The following is a 23739-nucleotide window of genomic DNA, read 5'->3' as shown; positions in this document are numbered from 1 at the left end:
TCCATGCTTTGAAATTCATCACGAATGACTCGACAAACTCAAACACATTGAATTACAAGCTCAATTGCTTGTTAACTATACCAAAAAACGCAGGGGCCCTTACAAATTAACACTTTGTAATCAAAAGAAAGCTTTAAATAGAGGCAATTAAACCTGTAAACATTCATCAACACCATCCACAAACACATTTAACACTTAAACGCAAATGCAGAAAACCCCCCATGACTGTAAAAGAAGTTCAAAATAGAAGTGAAATTTGGAATATCAGAACAACCTGGCTCTGATACCAATTAAAGGAAATCAGACATGAGAATTTTCATGAGCAGCGGAATGATCGTTCCAAATTCCATTCGAGATTGAACAATAACAATTGCAGTCACGAAAAGGAAACTTACAAGTCATGCACAATACAAAATTACAACATGCTTAACAATGAGATCAAGGGAAAGATTATACATACATTTGAAGACTCATGCTTCAAACTCCCTTGATCACGAATGCTCGTTCAGCCTCCAAGACAACAACACACGAACACTCGAACATAATGACTACAACACAACACGATCAATCAGCAAACACGAACTCAATGATCTCTAAGATCACAAACCCAACGAACGGCCTCCAAGACCTCAAACTCAGTCGAGTTGAGTGAGGACACCACCACAATGGCTACCTTAGTATTCTCAGTGTGAGAATCCAAAAGTGTGGGCTATGTATGGACATGGTTAGAGGAAGAGACATGAGGAATAACAATCGTGTAGACGATTAAGCAAGTGGGAGATGAGAAATGTCTATCGTATAGACAAATGCTCAATTGTTTAGAAGACGGCAATCTATCGTATAGATAATGCCCTGCGATTGTTTAGCTACGACAAGCTGAGTGAACTATCGTATAGTAACACTTCATGATCGTCTAATCTCTCTTTCAGCTATCATTTAGTGAAACCAATTCACTTGACAGCATTCCGTGAGTTCTTTCCAAAAATAGCAACTCTTCATAAATTTAGGAAAACATTTTTCCTTTTATCTCACGGTTACCATAAAACCACCAATAACCCCCACTCAATTGGTTATTAGAGAAAAAGAGATAATTATCCAATAATTAATATTATTATAAATAAATATGATAACCAACTTACCATATTATATTTATAACCTATAATTTTAATATTTCATCTCATAAAACATATAACTCTTTTCTATTTTATGGTACTTCATGTAAATCATATTTACATTAATCCTCCACTTGATGTATCTCATACATCACACCGATTATATCATATATAATCAAATTTCCTCTTATCAATTTGAACATTTAAAATCAACACCAATAATTAATTCTCAACTTGAATCCATTGAGCTACCAAGGGGACCTTATGAACCTATAGCTTGAAGCTCCGACAGTATGTGAATAACTGACTAAACTCTTTAGCCATATGATCCACCATTCGTTAACTACCAGACACTTCATTAAAGACCGACAATTGCACTCTCCTTACCACGTATATATTTTATGTCCGTATCAACCAATCAACAGTGCGATAACCCTTCACATATCGCTCGTAAGTACAGTTGGGCCAATTAACTGTTATGCTTCTGTAGTTACATCCAACTCCTTAAGTATCATTGATCCATCTAATGAACATAAGTCATAGTCTTACTATAACTGAGTCCTCTCTTCCAAAGAGAAGCTATGGCCACTATGTTCAAGACTCGGAATTAGCCCTAAAGAGAGCAATTTATCTACTTACCCCTACTTTGGGGAAGGAGTGAATTCCATCTTGTGTAACTGAGTTCCCAACTCCCAAATCAGATAAATCTCCAAAAAGGTAGGCATGTTGAGTTGGAAATCTGGCCACTCTCACCCATACTAATCAAAGGACCGCTCTCAAAGGAAGGAGTTCTCAAAATACTTAGGACTAAAATCATGTCACCTATGGTCGTTTAGGTGAGATGTAAGTCTCAAGTATCAATGACGTTATATACAAAGACGAATCATCTCGTGGTCCGGTCTTATACAAACTCTTTGTATAGGACACCCCCGTTCGCATGTCTCCACGTGAATGGTCAGGATCTACCATCTGTAGTAGTTCACAACACTTGTAAACATCTACAAAACGGGTCGTATCCATAATGTCACCAGGATCAGGTATCCCACCTTAATCCTTATACTATTGACCTATTTAGGTTATCACTTAAGACATGATCCACTTGTATATCTTCTATACATGCTTAAGTTTACATTTGATAACCATGGAGTTTTGTTTATTGGATATGAGTAAATGTCATAATGAAATAACTCTTATTTTAATCATAACAATGTGTATACATTACAAATAACGAGACTCTAGGAGAATTAGGACACCAATCCCAACAATCTCCCACTTGTCCTAATGTCTCGGGAGACTAATGTACAATACAAGATAAATACATGTATAATATACAATAAACTAGGGCATACCCCAGTATCATCTCCCACTTGCCCTAGACAAGATGTTGCATGTCCTACAGACCCAGACTCTCCAGTTGACCCTTGAACACTTTAGCCGTGAGAGCCTTTATAAAGGGATCAACAACGTTGTACTTCGGCGTGATTTTCGTGACTATCACATCACCGCCTTTTGACCCAACCATTATTTCGAACAACCTGTGAAAGGTTAACTTACTAATCATGGTCATATCGAGTGGACACAATATATATACTGTGAAGGGAGTGTAACTACGTGCTTTAGTGGAGTAACCCGATAGTTAACGAATGGAGGCTAATTTAGTATAAAGAGTTCAGCTAATTAATCTCGGATTGTTGGAGCCCATGATCTGTAGGTCCACTAGGTTCCCCTACTAGCTCACAAACGGATTAGCCTTAGAGTAGCGTGATAAGTGTTTTGAAATGTTCAAATTAGAATTAAGGGAATTAGTAATTATATGTGATATAATTACACGTTTAATTTTGGAATTAAAAAAAATGGAGAATTGGTTAATATTTAAATATGATTTAAATATTAAATTCACGAATAGGGTTTCAAGAATGTGGAATTGGTATTAAATTAATTTAATATTGATATCAAATTAACATAAATAATTAAATTGTTTAATTAATTAATTATTAATTATTAATTTTATTAGAAAAAATTAATTTTTAATTAATTTTTTGTAAAATTAATAAAATTCCATTTTTTTTAATTAAAAACTGAAAAATCTTTTTTGATTTTGAAAATAGTTTTCAAAATGGAAAAAAAAATGAAAAATCAAAAGTGGGGTTTTCCCACTTTTGGAACCAAGCACCTCACTCGCATTTTCACTTCAATTCCAGCTCAATAATGAAGGTGGAGCATGAATTCATGCAGAAGGTTTGTTGCTTGAATGCCAATCAATATAAACTTTAGTTCTAAGTAGAAATCAGGCATGCAAAAAATTGCAATTTTGTTGAGAATTTGTATTTGAAGAAGTGTTCTTCACACTGTGTAAAACCATTAACCTCCTCTCTAATTCCTTTCGGTTCAAGCTTGTTTTAAGTCCCACAACTCAATATAATGCTCTAAGAGTATAGGAAAGACCTTGTGGTGGTTCATAACCAAAAGAAAAGGAGATTGCAGCTGAAGATCGTGGGTTAATGTTGAAACTTTGTTTTTAATTTATAAGTATACTGAATTTGAAGCCAAGATTAATGAATTAGAATGCTCAATGATCTTGCAACCGTCCCTTGCCCCAAACGTCCCAACGATATTTATTATTTGCTACAATTTTTACTATTTTAGATTTATTATTATTTTTTATTATTTACTACCGTATTTACTATTTTATATTCATTATTTTTTTTATTATCTGCTACCGTGTTTACTATTTATTTATCAAATTAAAATAGTTTAACACTTCAAAAACATATTATTACAATCCAAACTAAAACAATTTATACCTAAACACAAATTATTATAATCCAACTATTTATTTAGTACTCTAATAACTAACTTCTTACCCAAAAGTCTCGTAATTATTCATTTGATCTACCAAGGATAACACGAAGACTAAATTAGGAGGGAAAATGAAAGGACAATGGAATAATTCTACAAATTATTGATAAACTACACAAAATTAATTTTCCATTTGCGAAGGTTTTTCGAAGGCCCCTGAAAAGTGAAGAAATCAATAAACAACGGCACAAAACGGGAAATAAATTGAAATAAAAACAAAACTTTTGTCCATATATATAAAGAAAAAGTATAGCAGGGACTATTCTGCAAAATGGTAGACCCACTTCCTCGGATGCCCTAGGAGCTCTCCGATAGCAACTTCCACTCCATCGTCTCTCTCTGCAAAACGACCGAAAACAACATTGACGAAAGAAAAATCCGGCCGCTCTCATCTACGTTTGAATCTGCCGCAGCTTCTTAGATCAAAATCTCTATCTCATTGCTCTGTAAATTTTTTCTATTGCTGCAATTTCTGCCATTTCTTGACCTAGATCTGTACAAAATTTCTTCTATTTTGTTGTTTCTTTCGTTACATTTTCGTTTTCAGATTTGCCCTATATCCAACCCCCGGGATTACGAGAACTGGTGGATTTTTGGTCATGTATAAATTGTAGGCTTCATTAGTGAACTTGAGCGAAACCCTTTTGTAGCCGATTATTTTTCCTTTCGATCTTGGTAGTTTTCTTTAGATTTCTTCTTTTTTTTTGTCGTCATTCAATCATTCGATCGGAAACCCTAGCTCCCGCTTTTTTTTTTGAACGTCGTTAGGGTATCGAGTCTCGATCAGTGTGACTAGTGATGAACAACAGGGGAAGGTATCCACCTGGGATCGGCGCTGGACGGGGCGGAGGCGTGAATGCGAACCCTTCGTTTCAGTCAAGGCCACACCAGCAGCAATACGTACAAAGAAATTTGGTGCCCAATCAGCAGTATCAACAACAGCACCATCAGAACCAACACCAACACCAACAGCTTCAACAACACCAACAGTGGCTGAAAAGGAACCAGTTAGGTGGCGGTCCTGCCGATTCCAACGTTGACGAGGTTGAGAAGACCGTGCAGTCGGAGGCTGTTGACTCGAGGTTCGTAAAATACATGAACGACTGTGTCTCTGTATATGCAGTATTTTGTATGGGTATTTATATAGGATGGTTGGATTAATTTCTCTGTATGCTCGTACTGGAGGTTGAATTGTGATTTGGGAATTGTTTTTCTGTAGAAGGGGGACCATAGTTAATTTTGTAACTATGGTGGATCCCGTTCGCAGAAAGCATCGGGTATAGTCAAATTTTTCTGTAGAGTCTGCTCCTTGTTTCATCTTTCTTTCTGGGCAGCACCTGTGACGGTTTGAGCATATTTCATGTCACTGAGGATTTTGTACGTACGGATGTTCTTATGTTATGCAACATTTATAACTTATCAATTTTCTCTTACTAACTGAAAATGTTTTGAATTTTGGTAAGCTGTATTGTATTGCTTGGCATGCACAATAACTGATTATTATTATTTATTGATTTTCTTGCTCGTGCAGTTCACAAGATTGGAAGGCAAGGCTAAAGATTCCACCACCCGATACACGCTATAAAACAGAGGTATCATTTAATGGTCTTCATAATGTTTTACGATCAGTTTATAAAATATTGACTGCTGAATGCTGATTTATCCATTTGCACAGGCATACAGATTAATGTTATTATGATATTCTCATCTTAAGTTTGTTTTCAAAGTTCATGAGAATTGGAAATAATCATGGTCTCCGTATAAGAACATGCTAACTTTGATAGCATCTGACTTGCTCATTATCCATTTTCAGGATGTGACGGCTACCAAGGGAAATGAATTCGAGGACTATTTTTTAAAACGTGAATTACTCATGGGAATTTATGAGAAAGGCTTTGAAAGACCATCTCCTATTCAAGAAGAAAGTATTCCAATTGCTTTAACTGGTAGTGATATTCTTGCTAGAGCAAAGAATGGAACTGGAAAGACAGCTGCATTTTGCATTCCCGCCTTGGAAAAGATTGATCAGGATAACAATGTGATCCAAGGTTTGTTTTTGACCGGTCATCATGATCTTATATTACGTTTAAAAGCAGCCCCATTCTTTAAATTCCAAATCCATAAGATTCCTTCCGCATTCAATTCTAAATAGCATTATTGTCATCCCAAACATTCTCAACGTGCTGTAGTTTTATCCAAATTTTTTCATCTGGCTAGAAATTCTACACAATAATATTCTTGCTGTGTTGTCCCCATCTTCTGCCAGAGCATTAATTCTGCTCTATAACTGGTGCTCATGTTGAATTTCATATGTGAGGTCTTCTGAATATATCTAAGACATGAAAACAATATCTTAGTAATGTCCGTAAGGAGGAAAAAACATCATTTTCAAGCTGTAAATTCTTGAGATAGATTCCATTCTTTCACACCAAAAACCCTTCCACAAGATGAGATGAGCCTCTTGAGTTCTTTGCTGCCTACTCAGTATGTCCACCTTCACAGTGAAAAGATATGAATATTTGCATTGGGCTTGCCCTCTTTCAACCACTATTATTTATCTGCCCCAATAATTTATACTATGACTTTTAATTTAACATGCATCATATTGTCCTTCTACTAAGGTGCTGGGGATGAGTGGTTGCCTTTTTATTCATGGTCTCTCAATGCTGTTATGCCACACTTCTATGGAAATATTGATTCCTGTCTCACTTTCTTCTGTTCACTTGTTTGACATTTGTTTTTCCTTTTTATGTGAACAGTTGTTATCCTTGTTCCCACTCGAGAGTTGGCTCTTCAAACTTCACAAGTTTGTAAGGAACTCGGGAAAAATTTGAATATTCAAGTTATGGTTACGACAGGTGGTACCAGTTTAAAGGATGATATTATGCGATTATATCAACCAGTTCATTTATTAGTTGGAACTCCTGGAAGAATATTAGATCTTGCTAAAAAGGGTGTTTGTGTACTGAAAGACTGTTCTATGCTTATTATGGATGAGGTAATTACCTGAGATATGAACGCAATTATATTCAGTTTCTGGAGATTACAAATTAGTGGCTTTGTTGTCAGTATTGTTTTCAGTACAAATTTGTCCTATAATACTGAAGTAGCAGGGGCATGTAAGCTAAATGATTGTGTGACTGTAGATTGATCATTGAACAACGATATTGGCGACAGATATTAATTGCATTTCTATTCTCATATACTTGAAGAGATATAATGTAAGGAATACAACTTAGTATGATTTCTTCTTTCTTACTCTGTTCTACTGATTTTTCCACATAAAATCAACTGTTTTCAGGATATGTAGAACATTTAATATTTTCAATCACGAGTTACTGGTTTGAGTATTTCTCCTATTTTATAATTGGACCAATATTTTTAATCCTTTTTTTTCTTTTTTGAGAATGGTTTTTTCATTGGTATACTTGGGCGGCTTTCACTTTTGCTTGTGATTATTTTCTCTCATTGCCTTTGTCACCCTCCCTTACGTATGCTGAACCATTATCTTGTCTGTTATACACGTTGTGCATAGTAGTGTGTAGTGTCTAATTTTATGTTTTTGTTTTCTACGAAAGTTCTGATTTTCCTCAAAGAGGTAGTGCATGGGTTGCTATTACTAAAAGAAAGACTTAATGTCTGTAAATTTAAATCTTTGGGGTAGTTCTAGAAGTTATGGTTACCACATTCAAAGAAGTATACCTATGGATTAATTCAGTCTTAGACCAGTAGCTTAAGTTTTTTTAGTTTGAGGAGTGATTTAACATGATCTCAGACAACAAAAAACAGTTCAAACTTGTATGATCGTACTTTCCCTATTTTATGTTTAATCCTTTTCTTGTGCCATAAGCTCTAGGGTCTAGTATTGATTCAGTAATATAGTTTGGAAAGTTACTATGTAGTTAACTCATTGTGAAAAGCTAATCATTTTGTTGTTCCGTTTCTCAGGCTGACAAGCTCTTGTCTCCAGAGTTCCAACCTTCAATAGAGCATCTGATCCGCTTTTTGCCTGCAAATCGGCAGATTCTTATGTATTCCGCTACCTTTCCTGTAACTGTGAAGGACTTCAAAGATAGATATCTTCACAAGCCCTATATTATAAACTTAATGGACGAGCTCACCCTAAAGGGTATCACCCAATTCTATGCATTTGTTGAAGAGAGACAAAAAGTTCACTGCCTTAATACTCTTTTCTCCAAGGTTTGATTCCAAGCGAGCTAGTTTTTTTAATTTGGGTTCCTCTCTCACAGCCTCTTTTCCTTTGTAAATCACAAGGTTAATGTTTTATCTGCAGCTGCAAATTAACCAATCGATTATCTTCTGCAATTCGGTAAATCGAGTCGAGTTGTTAGCCAAGAAAATAACAGAACTTGGTTATTCTTGTTTCTATATTCATGCGAAGATGCTGCAAGATCATCGTAACAGAGTATTTCATGACTTCCGAAATGGTGCATGTAGAAATCTTGTTTGTACTGGTATGTTATTTGTACGTGCGTAATTATTAATGCATATATAAGCTGATAAGCATACCTGTATTTATTTATTAAATTTAAAGCATCCTTTCTTTATTGCATCTTGTTTAACTCTACATATTTCTAGTCCTTTTTTTTTTTTTGAATAAGCATATCTTTTACCCAGCATGGCAAAAGAAAATCCGTGAAACTATCCCACTCGTCCTGAGCTAATTTCTTTTAATCTGGGATGCAATTACAGATTTATTTACAAGAGGAATAGACATTCAAGCAGTAAACGTTGTTATTAACTTCGATTTCCCCAAGAATTCAGAGACATATCTACACAGGGTATGTGTTGCATTCAGTTCCTATTGGATCGGATCTTTTGATTCGCTTCTTTTTGAACATTTTAAAATTGTTCACTTGCAGGTTGGACGTTCTGGAAGGTTTGGACACCTTGGGTTGGCTGTGAATTTAATCACCTATGAGGATCGTTTCAATCTGTATGTTCTTTTTATTGATGTTTTATTTGATGACTGCCATCATCATACATTCAGATGCACTGAAATGTGATTTTCCATACAACAGGTACAGGATTGAGCAAGAACTTGGAACAGAAATAAAACAAATACCACCCCATATTGACCAGGCAATCTACTGCCGGTAATTTGTGGGGGGCACTGGATCTTAGGGTAAACAATTGGCAGGTAAGAACCGCACTGTGCTACCTAATCCCCCTTCATTATACGTACACACACATGCCTATGCTTATGATGCTTATGCATGTATATTGACCAAATGAAAAGGAGAACCCCTAGGATCACTACACTTGGGATCGCACTCATTCTTGTGATAGCTATTAATTATTAGAATACTCATGCAAATTATTCATTAGCTAAGAAGGTGGTGATAAATAGGATGAGAGGAGTGAATGGATAGGGTTGAGTTTACTCGAGTGAGCTTTCTCAAACTCCTTGGGTATCTTATCTGTACTTTTATTTGTTATCATTATAGTTATCTGGTTTCTACCTGGAAGTCCTTGTGATGAATGGGCATTTTGTGAGTGGTTGCAAAAACAATCAAAATTTTCATTATACTTCACATTTGTAGTCATTGTTGCTATGTTATGCAGCTTTCATAACCTGCCTGTTTGGTAATTTATGGTTACACACGGGTTCATCTTGATTATAATACTATAGGATAAGTATAAAAGGTTCTACCCTTATATGTCATTTACTTGGGGCTTGTTTGGTAGGAAACCAGAAAACAAAAACTGAAAACAAGGGATTCAATGAAGACAAAGTTGTATTTCATGTTTTCAGATATGTGTTAACAAATTCAGTAATTAGATTCTAATTTAAACAGCTTCTTATATGTGTTAGCAAATTCAAATATTAGATTCTAATCTAAGCTGTTGTTTTTTAAATGTGTTTAATAATATATTTATAAATCATACAACTACATCTAGTTACCCACTAAATATTAAGTTGAATGTAAACTATTATTAATTAATTTTTTAACTTTTCTTATGTTAATTTTTTTCAATATCGTGTAATTTATAATACATATTTGAATTAAAATAAGAATTGAGTTTATAACATTAAATATTATATTTTTACATGTTATTGTTATTTTTTTTTAAAAAATTAATTTTGTATTTCATATTTTAAAATTTAAAATCTGAATACACTTTGTAAACGTAGAAATATTTTTAGAATTTGAACTATTTTGATCACAAAATTCTAATTAAGCAGTTTTCATAAACAGAATCTATATTGTCTACCAAACACATTTGTTGAACTCGGTGAATGAAAAAAAACAAAACAATATAAATCTATCAAACAAACCTTTAGGGGTTGTTTGGGCCTTAACTTCAAGTGGGTGGAGTGGTTGTAATATTTGAAATCTCGTTTTGTATTGGATATGATGAGGGTGCTACATGTCTCTTTGTAATTTGAGCTTTGCTTTTTTCATTATATTAATGAAAAGTTCTGTTTCTATTTGAAAAAAAAAAAGTGGGTGGAGTGGGCTATCATAACACACTCTCCATTCAGTTACAATAGTTGGTTTTTCAACTATTATAACCTACAATTAACTGCAATATTATTATTTCAAATTCCTCTTTGTTACAGTGTTTTTATTTCTTATTGACTAAATAGTCTGCACTCCACAGACTATTACAGACTGAACTTACAAATTATTATAACCCATAACCTATAATAACTACCAACTATTTATCAAAAATAAATAAATAAATAACCATTGACTATATATAACCAACTCAGCAATCGAAATGCTCTCTTATTGACTTATGATGATTGATAGGATCTTGATATCTAGGGACCCTGTTCGTTGAGTGTGGTAATGACGTTGCCTTCTAATTTGTAACCAACACTCTTGTTTAGTTATTATGGTTGTGATATTTATTAGTTACTAGGCACTTAGGTGGCAGGTAGGTCGTTATCATTTTATTAACCATCAGTTACACATTCTGGTTCAAACACTCATCGATATCAAAAAAGAAAAAAAAACACCACTAGTTCCTCGTTACCGACCTTCATACTAAACTATATGAGTAGAATTTTGTGAACTGTTGTACCTGAGACAGTTCTGTTATAAAATATAACAAGAACTTAAAGATGAAAAGAGACTGAATTCCCACAACACTTTGAACCAAGCATTATAGTACATCTGGGGATGACAGCATATTGATGTGATAAGCTTGGAACATGATTAAAGCATGCTTAGTTACAGAACTCTTAGATGTAGTTTTAAGCTATTTCTGCTCTGCTACAATCGTGAATAAATCATTTTGCATAGAAATTTATTGATGGGTTTTTCATTTTGGTTTTTTTTAAAGGCAATGCAGCTCCTTGGAAGATCGGTATCTGGCTACGATGGAGGCTTGTTTTCTGAGTCAATATGATGGAAGAAGACTCAGGTTGTGCAGAGTGTTGGCTTGGAATTCTATTAGTTAGAAAGCTATAGGCCTGAAGACATTAGCAGGAGATAGGATAGAATGTAGACTGGTTCATCTATAAAATCCCAGACGGATGAATTCTGGGTCCCCAGTTATTTGCCTTATTTTTATTAACTGACCGACCTATGTTTGTTTCTGTTCTGTTTGTTTTTTCTCCTCGTTTGCTCTCTTCCAACTTTCCGAATGTATTGTAATCTCTCTCTCTCTCTCCCATCAGCTCTCCCTCGTCTTTTTATGCATACTTTTATAGACTCCAGTTTCCAATCCTAAATTTAGAACCTTCTCTCCCAAACCCCTCTGTTGTTTCGATTACTTGAAGTTCATTGGTCAGAGTTTCTTTTAAATCCTTCCTTGGCCACGTTTTTGTTTCAAGCACATGTATATAATGTTAAATTGCTCTAGTTCAAATCGGTTGAAAATCAGGATTGGTTTGGTTTGGAATGGCTTCACTTGTTTAATAAAGTGATTTTTAAGCATTTAAAAAGTCAACTCTTAATAGGCTTGTTTTTTTTTTTTTTGGAATTTGGGAACTTTAGTGCAGTTACAGGGGCTTATCCAAGATTTTGCATTGATGTTGGATGGGTCCATGGACCACGTGGTTCGAAGTTTCAGACAGGAAAAGTTGGAAAAATTTTACTGTATTATTTCCATGTCAACAAACAACGAAATCTTGTCACTACTCGCTACACTTTGAAAAAAGAACAAGAAACAAAAAAAATAAAATAAATAAATAAATCTACTCTTGGTTAACCTGATCTCTTTGACCTATCAAAGTTTGATTTATTGTGGCTTCGATTGTTTTTAATGGCTTGGGATGTAAGTTTGTTCTTTGTGCTCTTTGCTTTGGCTCGAGCTCTACTTTGTTTTTGTTTTGATTTTGTATCTCCACTTTGCCGAGAGATTGCCCTTTTAAACAACCTTATGCTTAAGAGTCTTTTGCCAATATGCTATGTCACCTTAAAAAAGAAGAATCTAATCAATATATCATTTAATGATCTTTTTCTTTTCTAAAAAAAGTACACGGAAATAACTTTTGGCATTTAATTAAGTGCATTGGAGCCTTGCCTTTTGGTTTAGAGTCGCCGCCGACAGAAAGGCGAGAAGAAAGCTGAACGTTTTCTTTCACGCAACCTTTACCCGACAGAGTATTCTGGGAGCTGAATTCATTGCTGAGGCCGTCCACAGCCTTGCCTACGTTTTTCTCTTATTTTTACTTATTTATAAAAATGTGTTTTTAACACACATATATTTGTGAATTTTATGAAATCCTCGTTGTTGGTAAAATAAAATTCAAAGTTGCATCACTCGACTTATTAATGGTATATTAATCACGTGTGTAAGTGATTCTAAAATAGTCTCCTTTATGTTTAAATTTTAAAAAATAAAGAGCTGGTTAAAAGTTATGATTGTTTTTCATGTATCTTACATATATATATATATATATATTATGTTTCTTGACGATCTATTTGACAAAAAATCCTGTCATGTGAGAGATTGGCTAGAACGTTTTGATCGATTTGACCAAATTTGAACTTCTAAAATCATAAGCTATGTTGTTGTTGTCCCACTTTGAAAACAAAGTGCAGACAGTTTTATTTAGTTGTAATCAAGGATGAAAATATCCGCAGATATGTTGATATATTTGCTGATATGCCCGTAAATCAAAGGGTTCGATATCGATGTCAAGTATCATGGATATCTCCAACGTCTTTTATGAATCCTCGTAAAACATAAGTAATGTCATCTATTTAATCCAACATGAATATGACTTTTGTCACAATATCCATAACTTAGTTTTGAAGTAAAATAGATAACGGTATTTTATCGATATATATGTCGATGCATCCATAAAATTGAAATCTCGATATCGATATCACCATCGATATTTAAATCTTTGGTTATAATTAACCAGATATTTATGAGAACAATTTTCCTTTGATCTATTTTGCGTATAAAAGTTCGATATGAAGTAAAAATGACAACATTTCTTCAAATTTACCGTATAATCTATAATACTTATCAAAATTTAAAGTTCAAATAGAAGAAATGGAACATTTAATTTTAAGAAAGACTCCCTTTAAAGAGGTGATTTGAAATCTATTTCCAAATAAAAACGAACACAATGTGTGGCAAGTGAGCCTTGAAAATGAAGATGTTGGATGTTAGGGCACAACATTAATGTGTAGTGTAACATAGCTAGGACTCTTGTGTTCGCCTATTTAAAAAATAAAAACCATCTTGAATGTGATTTTGCTAATAATTATTTGCAATTTTTGACAAAATATCTCAATAATTACAAAACTTATTGAATAGAAATGCAGACCTTTTGGTTGAACTAATTAGCAATATTTCAAAATACCTAATCTACCATAGGGTCAAAATCTTAATATTGACTGCTAGTTATTATGTCTTTAACATGCCTTTTAAAGTATTTTTAAGAAAAAAAGTGACATTTAACAAAAGATTTGAGGGAAAAAAACTATACTTTCTATAAATTATGTATAATTTATTTGTGATTTATCCTTACCTTCTTTTTAGTACAACAAAATGTGAGGTTTGGATTTGAATCAAATCATGATGTTGACCAGACTTTGACTAGAAGTCTAAATCAAAACATGAAAAATATAATTCATCTTTAATATATGTTTCAATTATTACTCTTTTTTTATTGGAGAAAACATCCGACAAACTAATGATGCACATCTCAATTCTATTTTGATAATTATTTAGTTTTTTAAAATTAAATTTATTTTCTCTTCGTTTCTTACCGAACTTTACATATTTTTAAATAAAATAATTGAATTTTTAGCCAAAACTAAAATATAAAAACAAGTTTTTAAAGCTAATCTTTTAGTTTTTAAAATCTTGCTTGATTTTTGAAAATATTGGTAGAAAATAGATAACTAAACGAAGATGTATAGGCTTAATTTACTTTTAAAAAAATTTAAAAATAATTATCAAATGGGACTTAAAGAATTTGTAGTTCAATGTCCTTCCTATTGTACCATCATTTTCAATCTATCAGTCATTTGAATGAATATGAACTTCATAGATTCAAAGTCTATTTGATATGACTTTTAGATAGTGATCAAATTTTAATGAACTAAAAATCATCTTTTAAATTTTATTTTGATGTTTCCTTACTTGATCAAATTATTTTTAAAAATTCTAAAAGTCTAAAGGTTAATTTAGACATTCTATTTCATTAGAAAAAAATTCAGGGGAAACTTATAATTATATCGGTTTAACTTAAAATTTTTCATAAATGAATAAGTCAGATTTTTAGACAAAATCTCATTTGAAAATCGTCAATGTATTTACTCTAATTGTTCATTTTGTTAGTCGACATTTGAATAAATCTACATATGTTTGAGGATTAATGCATGGATGATTCTTGAAGGTAATTATATTGAAACGTCTATATTGATTGACTTATGAAAATTTAAGAGTTTAATTGACTCAAATTACACATGATATTGGTCGAACAAAATTTGGACAATGTTGTAGGTTGATACATTTACGAAAGTTCAAAGTATACAACCTCTAAAATTTAGGGGTATAAGTTGATGTTTGCTATATATATATATATATAATTGGAGTTTCACATCAGAGTTGAGCTTTTATGAATATTTCAAAACTATATTTAGACATTTTTATTTTATAAAATTTGAGATCTGAAACTGTATGATGATCTAAATTTCAGTTATAGGTTACTATCACGTATCTTATTTTCATAAAATTTAAATAATTTAAACTTTAATAATAGTGATGAAACATTTATAATGGGCTGTCAGTATAGTATTGCAAACTTTGGAATGAAATATAAAATTTATGATTTTCTTTACAATATATATATATAATAACTATTTTTTTTAATCTACGATGAATTGAAATGGAAATTTTTGCCTTTTTTTTTTTTTTTTTTTAATAATTTTGAAAGAAGGGAAAACAATGTTCTTCTTATTGTTTATATTATTCTAAAATGTTTTATTTTTTTGGTCAAATAAACTGAAAAGAAAAGAAAAGAAAAGAAACAAAGAGATGGATGACGTTGGCATTTTGCAGTTAATGCGAAGCGACAGCTTTGACTTATTCATTTGACTGTTCTTATTGGCTATGTTGGTCTCTTCCAATTCTTTGATCTACCATGCAATAAAGGCCCTCAATCTTCATGGAATTTTTGCTATTTAATTTAATATTTTCTAATTTTATTTTCTAATTTTTTTATATGAGAAGAAAAATATTTCAAATCTAAAATGTTTAAAAAAATTAGGTCAAAATATCATTTTGGGTAATATACTTTAAAGTTTGATAAAATTTAATCACTGTATTTATATTGGTAATGTCAATGACATTCGTGCCATTAACAATGATCCTTCAAATATCTCTGATATGATATTATTCACTTTAGACATAAACTTGATTTTGTTTTTAGTTTCACACTCCAAAAGGTCTTTTAATAATAGAGACAATTGCCATTTCCTTATATACTCACGTTCATTAATCATTTTCTTCCCTAATAAATTTGTAATTTTGTTTCCACTTATGACATGACTTTAATGTTTAGAAAAACAAATATAGTTTTTAATGACGTAAAAATGTATATATTTAAGATTATAAGTTGAGGCGTTTAATCATTGATGGATTTTTTTAATGGATGGTTATTTTATAAAATTCAATAAACAATCATAATGGATATGAAATCATAAGTAGACACGTGAAAATAAAATGTGGTCAAGTATTAACTCCTTGATTTTAGTTTTAAAAAACATGTTTTATGTCATGTAGAGATGTCATACGATCTAGGGAATGAAATAATATTAATTATCATAGGAATATATTTGTGCGACTAAATGGTTTAGGCTTCTTTAGTAACTATTTGGTTTTTAAAAATTAAGTTTATAAACATTACTTTCACCTATTAGTTTATTATTATGTTATTTACATTTTAGGAGTGTTTCAAAAAACTAAAGCCAAGTTTTGAAAATTAAAAAATGTAGATTTTGTTTTGTTTTTGGAATTTGACTAAGAATATAAATATGTGAAGGAACTCTTAAACAAGAATGCCTATGAACGGAAGCGAATCTTTCTGATTTCATTGTGACAGAATTACCACATGTACATTCTAACATACATATATGCATTGTATACCCTAATTATTGGCATGCTTTAACAAATAAATACAAAAGACCAAGAGACTTATCAGTTGAAGATGGTCTTCAATCGAACTCGGTCCAACAAAAGCGAACTCCTCACGCTCCTTATCATCCAGCAAGCAGTCACTTAGCAGTACCATGGTCGTCTACACGATCAGCAACGCACAAACATACAGCAACCAGGGACGACACCACCACTCGAAGCCCTCGGTAGTCTCGGAGTGAGGATCCAAATAATGGACTTTGATGGAATTGGTAGAGGGAAGGAAGAAAGGTGATCGTGTAAAACGAACAAGCAAGTGAGAGAAAGGGATGACTATCGTATAGTCGAGTGCTTGTCGTTTAGGTCGAGGTACACGATCATGTAGGTTTAGCTAAGCGATCGTCTATCAAATGGTAAGCAATTGTTTAGTTCCACTCAGTGCGCTAAACGATCGTTTAGAAATCGCGGGCAATTGTTTAGTATGTGGGTGTGCGGTCGTTTAAGAAGATAGGTACTATCGTATTGGCTCTCAACGCTAAGCGATCATATACTTTCACACCGTGAGCGATTTTTCGAATCTTTTTTTTGTAACCCTTTCAAAATGAAAACAATTTTTATTTTATTCTTCAGTTACAAGAACTGAATCGAACTTCCCACTATCACACGAATCCAGAGAAAAAACTCGGTCAATTATCACATAACCGCGCAATTAATTAATTAATGAATATAATCATATTATATTCTTAACCTGTAATTTGATATCATATATCAACTATAGTGTTTTCTCATCTACTTGATATAAATCATATTTATATCCAATTTCCTCCAAAATAATGTATCTCATGCATTTAGTCAATCATATCATATATAATTAACAAGTTCAATTATATCATATATAATCGAACTTCCTCTTGTCAATTTGAACATTTAAAACTGACCCAAAAACTGATTCTCAACTTTATCCAAGCTACCAAGAGAACTTTATGGACCTATGGCTCAAAGCTCCAACGATACGTGAATAGTTGACTAAACTCTTTAGCCATGGGATCCACCATCCGTTAACTGCCAGACATTCCACTAAAAACTGAAAGTTGAACTCTTCTTACCACATATATATTTATGTGTTCATCGGATATAACCAATCATGAGTACGATAACCCTTCACAGATGCTCACAAGTACATATGGGACAATTTATCGTTTTGCCTCTGTAGTTATATCCCACTCCTTAAGTACCACGGATTGTTCTATTGAACAATACAACATAGTCCAACTATGTGTGAACACCTCTCGGGCCAAGAGAAGGTGTGTGGCGCCACATCGTTCAAGCCCTGAAATCAATCCTTAAGGGAGCTATCTATCTACTTGTCCCTACATCAGGAATATGTGAATTCCATCTTGTGTAGCTGAGTTCCCAGCTCCTCAACCAGACGAATCCCTAAAGTGGTAGGTTTGAGTCGGCGAACTGGTCACTCACACCCATGCAAATCAAAGGATCGCCCTCAATGGCAGGAGTTCCCAATTCACTCAGGATTGAGGTCATGTTACTTATGATAATCCTAGTGAAGTGAAGTCTCTGTCATGAACGATGTTATATAACGAGACGTTAACACTCCGTGGTCCGATTTTATATAAACTCTTTGTATAGGACGCCCCTGCTCGCATGTCCCTTACATGAATGATCAGGATCAGACTGTGACAAGTCACAACACTTGTAACTATTCCACAAAGAGGGCCACATTCGTAGCGTTACAAGGATAAGGTTTCCTTCCTATATCCATTTATTACAAACCATTTTGGTTATCACTTAAGACGTGATCCACTTCACATACATGCTTAAGTTACATAAAGATAATCAGGGATTTTAATTTATTGGTTTGTGGCAAAACAAATAAAATATTCAATTGAGCAAAATCAACAAGTGAAGTAAAATATCATATATTATACATCACAAGTATTGGTACAAACTGTTTACAAACTACAGGATACGAGATTTTAGGGCATCAACCCCAACAGTATGTATTTAGAAAAGATGATAACTATTATAATAAGTTATAAGAAAGCAAGTATAATTCTAAAAAACTGAAGATAAAAGACTAAATGGTTTTCAAATAGTCACTCCCATGTGATGTATGACGAGAAGTGAGAAGCTTATGTGACATGATAGTCCTTCGATCTCTTTGTAAGGATGGTTTAACTATAAATGGTTGGTGTTCGATGAAATTTTTAGATAAATTTAGTTCGTAAAATTTGAACTTTGCATTTGTATTAATTTCAATATAATGTAGTGAGTATGATCTCTAATGTTTGATCTTTTGATTATTTCTCTCGAAAAGTAAACTTTAATCCTTTAACTTGTTGATCTTCTTGGAGTATCGCTCTTTGGACTTATCGATTAGCTTGGAGCAACCTTTGAACTTTAATACTTAAACTTATTGATCTTCTTGGATGATCAGCCTTTGGGCTTGATGATTTTCTTGGAGGATCAACCTTTGGAGTTGTTGATTAACTTTGTATAGCTTTTGGACTTGTTGATTAGCCTGTATCCGTCCGTGGCCTGTTGATCAACTTGGATTAGCCTCTGGCTTGTTGATCGGCTTGGATCAGCCTCTGGTCTGTCGATCGGCTTGGATCGACATCTGGCTTATTGATCGACTTGGATCGACTTCTGGCTTGTTGTTTAGCTTGGATCGACCTCTGGCTAGCTGATGTGCTTGTGAGCTTTTCCTTGAGTTTAAGGAGATTGAGTTTTCAACTTGTAGGTTGTGAAAATATGGTCAATTTGTTAAAGTCTTATAACCTTTGAAGCTTCTAATAGTTTCGATCTTCAATTCTTTAGAACTTGAGTGCGTTAGTCTTTGGAACTTGAAAAGTTTCAGTCTTTAGCACTCGAGAGCTTAAGATCTTTGGCCTTCACTAAGTGCTTCAATCTTCAGAGTTTTAGTAGTAGTAATAATAATAATAATAATAATAATAATAATAATAATAATAATAATAATAATATATACCACACATATGTGTTTCCAACATTTAAAATTTAATTTCCATTTATATGTTTTTTTCAAGTACAACAAGCCAATTTTATATGTTTTTATATGAAAGGTTGAAAACATTAAAAATATGAAGAAAAAAAAATCAAATTAACTGGTAACGATATGTATAAAATAATGAAAAGATTTAGATACAGTTGAATCTGTCACAAACATTTAAACAAATCAAAAGTTGGTTAGATGAAATCGAATTTGATAATAAAAGATAAATTCGAATATAAATTAAAGAAAAAAAATCAAGAAATTTTTATTTATTGTGATTAATTCGAAAAATAGTTAGATAAAATCTAATTTGATAACAAAATATAAATTTAGATATAATTCGGCGGAGAAAAATCTGGAAGGGAGATTGTTTCCGCTTCAATAATTATTCAGCATTTATAATCCATTGACCACAAGACCTATGAACCCATAAAGGAAAAAATAACAAGAAACATAACTTGTTGTAGAGGCATAGCAAAACAACAAGATTGCAAAAATGAACACTTATTTGTTTGTCAAAAAGACATATTAATGGTATAATAATATAATAAGATGATAATGAATAAAAGATAATTAAAAATACAAAAAATGATAAAATTAGAATGAAATATACCGTTTGTTTGATGATAATATGTATAGAGTAATGAGTAAAATCTTAATCGGAAACAAATCTATTAATCCGAATTTAAAATAATAAAAAAATAATAAGATAATGTAAAATCTAAAAATCTAGTATAAATTAAAATAAAAAGATGATAAACAAATTAGAGACTGATTGATTCGAAATATTTTCGAAAAGCGGTTATATCAAATCAAATATGATATTAAACAACCAATTCAAAATTTAAATTACGTGAAAAATTCGTCTTCTTTATCCTTTGAATCCGTTAGATTGGAATGAATTTCTATTCATCATCGATATATGATATAGCATTTTACCCTTTTTGGAGAGTGAGTTGGCCTATGAGTCGGTTATTTGTGCAGTTTATATTTGCTTGGCTCGTTCGGCCTAATGAATTTACCATTTGGTCAACCTATATACATATACACACTATATTCTATATATTTTAAAAGCAAAATGTTTAGATTTTTTTAAACATTGTTCTTTATAATCTAGATATTATGGTTCTTGGTTTATAAAAAACTTGAAAAAATGTTAAAAATTAATAAAAGAAAAAGATTTTTTCTTAAAAAAAAAAAAAAAAAAAATCAAATGAGAATTCATAATACCAATAATTTTATTGAGTAAAAACATTACAAAACACCTAAAATTTTGAAAATAAAATAAAATAAAAAATATTAATCACTAAAATATAATAACCGTTAATTATATATATATATATATATATATATATAATTAGTAATTATTGGGCGACCCAAGTACAATTTAAACTCTACTTATACTTTTAGGGTTGATAAGAGAAATAGAAATTTTAAAGTTTCATTTGAAAAACAGTAAGAAAGGTTTTAAAATTGTAAAAATAACAAAAAGGATTTAAATAATAAAAAATACTAATTAGTAAATGATCAAACTATCTGAAAGACTAACCAATTGGGTAATATAAACAATGCTTCAAAAATAACTTGAAAACTACATTGTATCTAAATATTCTTGAAAAAAAAAAATACAATCTTAACGAAAAACTAAAAAACAAATAGCAAGGACAAAATCTTAGAAAGGGTTCCAAAATTAAAAAATCAGCCAATATGAACCTCACAGATAACTAATTGGTGGTTACTTCTTCGATTGACGACCATGATGGTGTGTCTAGGATGGTCACAGATAGTGGCCTGTGGCTACTTAGAGATTCAGTTGGGAGAAAAATCAATGGACTATGGATAAAATCGTTTGGTAAAATCAAAAGATGAAATGGAAAAAATTGAAATTAAAGAAAAAAATGAATATGTAAATTTAATCTTATTTATGCCTTAGATAATTAAATGTCAAATAATAGAAAATGTATTTCAAAATATCAACAATAGTATATAAAAACTAAATGTCATTGAAGAAATAGGCTCCACACAAAATTCTACCATCTCTTTGCTCTACACCGTCCATCCTAATTAGAGGCGAATATTACTTTTTTTTTTTTTTTTTAAATAGTAAATTGTAGTAGTTTGACCTTGAAAAGAAAGCTGTAGGCTTGTAGCTTGATATATTTATAATTAATTCTACTTATTGTCCATGTCCATATCGATGTTTATTGTTTTTGTAATATTAATGTTAACATCGACTTGAAAAAAAATAGTAACATTGACAAGTAATATTAATGGTTTGTTTTTTTTTTAAAAAAAATATTTTTTAAAAAAAGCTTTACTCTTTTTTCTTACTTTGAAACTCGTTGCCTAAAAGTAAACTATATATTTTAAAATTGGTTTTCGAAATTAGGAAGAAAAAATAAATAAATAAATTTATTCATTTTTCCTTGGAAAAGATGGCCTCTATGCTTATTTTCCATTTAATTTCTCTCATCATAATTTTAGCATAACAACGTAGTTCATAATTTTCATAGAAATATATATATATATATATATATATATAAAATCATAGGAATATTATCGTAATTTTATATTGAAAGATTTTCATTGGGTATTAAATTAATATTAAGATTTCAAATAAAAGATGAAAATGAGTTAAATGAACACTTTGAAAATTTTGAGATTAAAATGGACAAAGGTCAAAACTACTAGAATTGAAATAGAATTTTGAAAATAGAGAGATCAAATAGAACAAAAGTGATGTATGACGATTTGAATCTCAATCTCGAAGAAAAAAGTATCCTACCAATTTATGGACATTACTCATATTGTGTTGTGGTCGATAGAGATTATGGACAAAATTGTGATTTACCTTCTCTTTGGGTTCAAGAAAATTGAAGAGACAATTTTAAATTATAACTTAAAATTCGAGAAATTGTTTCATTTATTTATTTTTACTTCATTTAGGAGGTGAAGAGGTATGGAAGGAATATATTTAAATTTTTGTGCTTCGAGGTTAATCTTAAAAGAAAAGAATGTTACAAAATTTACTAATATTGGCTTTTATTATGATTTGTTAATTGAAAAATCAGAATTTTAAAAGGTTAAATAAATAATTCACTTATAATATTGGATTACTTTAGTCCAAAAATTTTATTAGGTTCCAAATAGAGCATTAATATATTTACTTAGACCATGTTTGGTAATCATTTGGTTTTTTATTTTTTATTTTTGTTTTTGAAAATTAACAATGATTTCTTCATTTGTTATTTTCTTTTTAACAATGTTTTAAAAAAACGAAGTCAAAATTTGAAAACTAAAAAAATAATTTTTAAAAACTTGTTTTTATTTTTGAAATTTGACTAAGAATTCAACCATTATACTCAAGAAATATACAAATCATTGTAAGAAATATGGAGTAAATAGACTTAATTTTCAAAAATAAAAAACAAAAAAAGAAGACCACCGGTACCATTTAGGCTCCGTTTGGTAACCATTTGAGTTTTTATTTTTGTTTTTGAAAATTAAATTTATTTCATCCACATTCTTTATAATAATTTGCATATTTAAGTACAATGGATGAATTCTTAGACAAATTCAAAAAATAAAAACAACTTTTTGAAAATTACTTTTTTTAGTTCTCAAAATTTGACTTGATTTTTTAAACAATTAGTGAAAAGTAAATAACAGAATAAGAAATTTGGAGATAGAAGTAGTGTCCATAAGCTTAATTCTAAAAAATAGAAACAAAAAACAAAATGGTTATTAGACCTTAGTTTTTGATTTTTGTTTTTGAAAATTAAGTTTATGGACACTACTTTCACCTCTAAATTTCTTTATTTGTTAAATATTTTTTTTACCAATAGTTTAAAAACCAAGCAAAATTTTCAAAACTAAAAAAATTAGGTCTCGTTTAGTAACTATTTTATATTTTGTTTTTGTTTTTTAAAATTGAGATATAGACACTACTTCCAAATTCAAATCTATTAATTTGTCATCTCTGGTATTTAAAAAATCAAGTTAAATTTTGAAAACTAAAAAGAGCAGTTTTTACTTTTAGAATTTAGTTAAAAATCCAATCATTGTAGAAATATGGATGAAATAGGTTTAATATTAAAAATAAAAACAAAAATCAAATAGTTACCAAACGAGGTCATAACTTTTAAAAACTTATTTTTATCTTTT

At 31.3% G+C, this 23739-nt stretch overlaps 1 protein-coding gene across 1 annotated transcript; it reads left to right on the top strand.

Annotated features, from left to right (window-relative positions):
* The first annotated feature begins 4253 nt into the window (after positions 1-4253).
* On the top strand, positions 4254-11723 carry LOC120083228 (DEAD-box ATP-dependent RNA helicase 8). Its single transcript, XM_039038894.1, has 10 exons — positions 4254-5053; positions 5503-5563; positions 5785-6019; positions 6731-6969; positions 7920-8171; positions 8266-8446; positions 8685-8773; positions 8855-8928; positions 9014-9132; positions 11286-11723. The coding sequence occupies exons 1-9, from the start codon at positions 4770-4772 to the stop codon at positions 9090-9092; spliced, it is 1494 nt and encodes a 497-aa protein (XP_038894822.1). The 5' UTR covers positions 4254-4769; the 3' UTR covers positions 9093-9132; positions 11286-11723.
* Positions 11724-23739: the final 12016 nt, after the last annotated feature.

The sequence above is a fragment of the Benincasa hispida genome, chromosome 1, assembly GCF_009727055.1.
Source record: "Benincasa hispida cultivar B227 chromosome 1, ASM972705v1, whole genome shotgun sequence".
In the NCBI taxonomy this organism is placed as follows: domain Eukaryota; kingdom Viridiplantae; phylum Streptophyta; class Magnoliopsida; order Cucurbitales; family Cucurbitaceae; genus Benincasa; species Benincasa hispida.
Note: the sequence above shows the minus strand (reverse complement) of the source record. Positions and strands in the feature narration are given on the sequence as shown.

Coding starts and splice junctions, on each gene's coding strand:
- LOC120083228 (XM_039038894.1), top strand. CDS start 4,770: ATGAACAACAGGGGAAGGTATCCACCTGGGATCGGCGCTGGACGGGGC. Junction 8,172..8,265: donor TTAATACTCTTTTCTCCAAG/GTTTGATTCCAA, acceptor TTTTATCTGCAG/CTGCAAATTAACCAATCGAT. Junction 8,447..8,684: donor TAGAAATCTTGTTTGTACTG/GTATGTTATTTG, acceptor ATGCAATTACAG/ATTTATTTACAAGAGGAATA.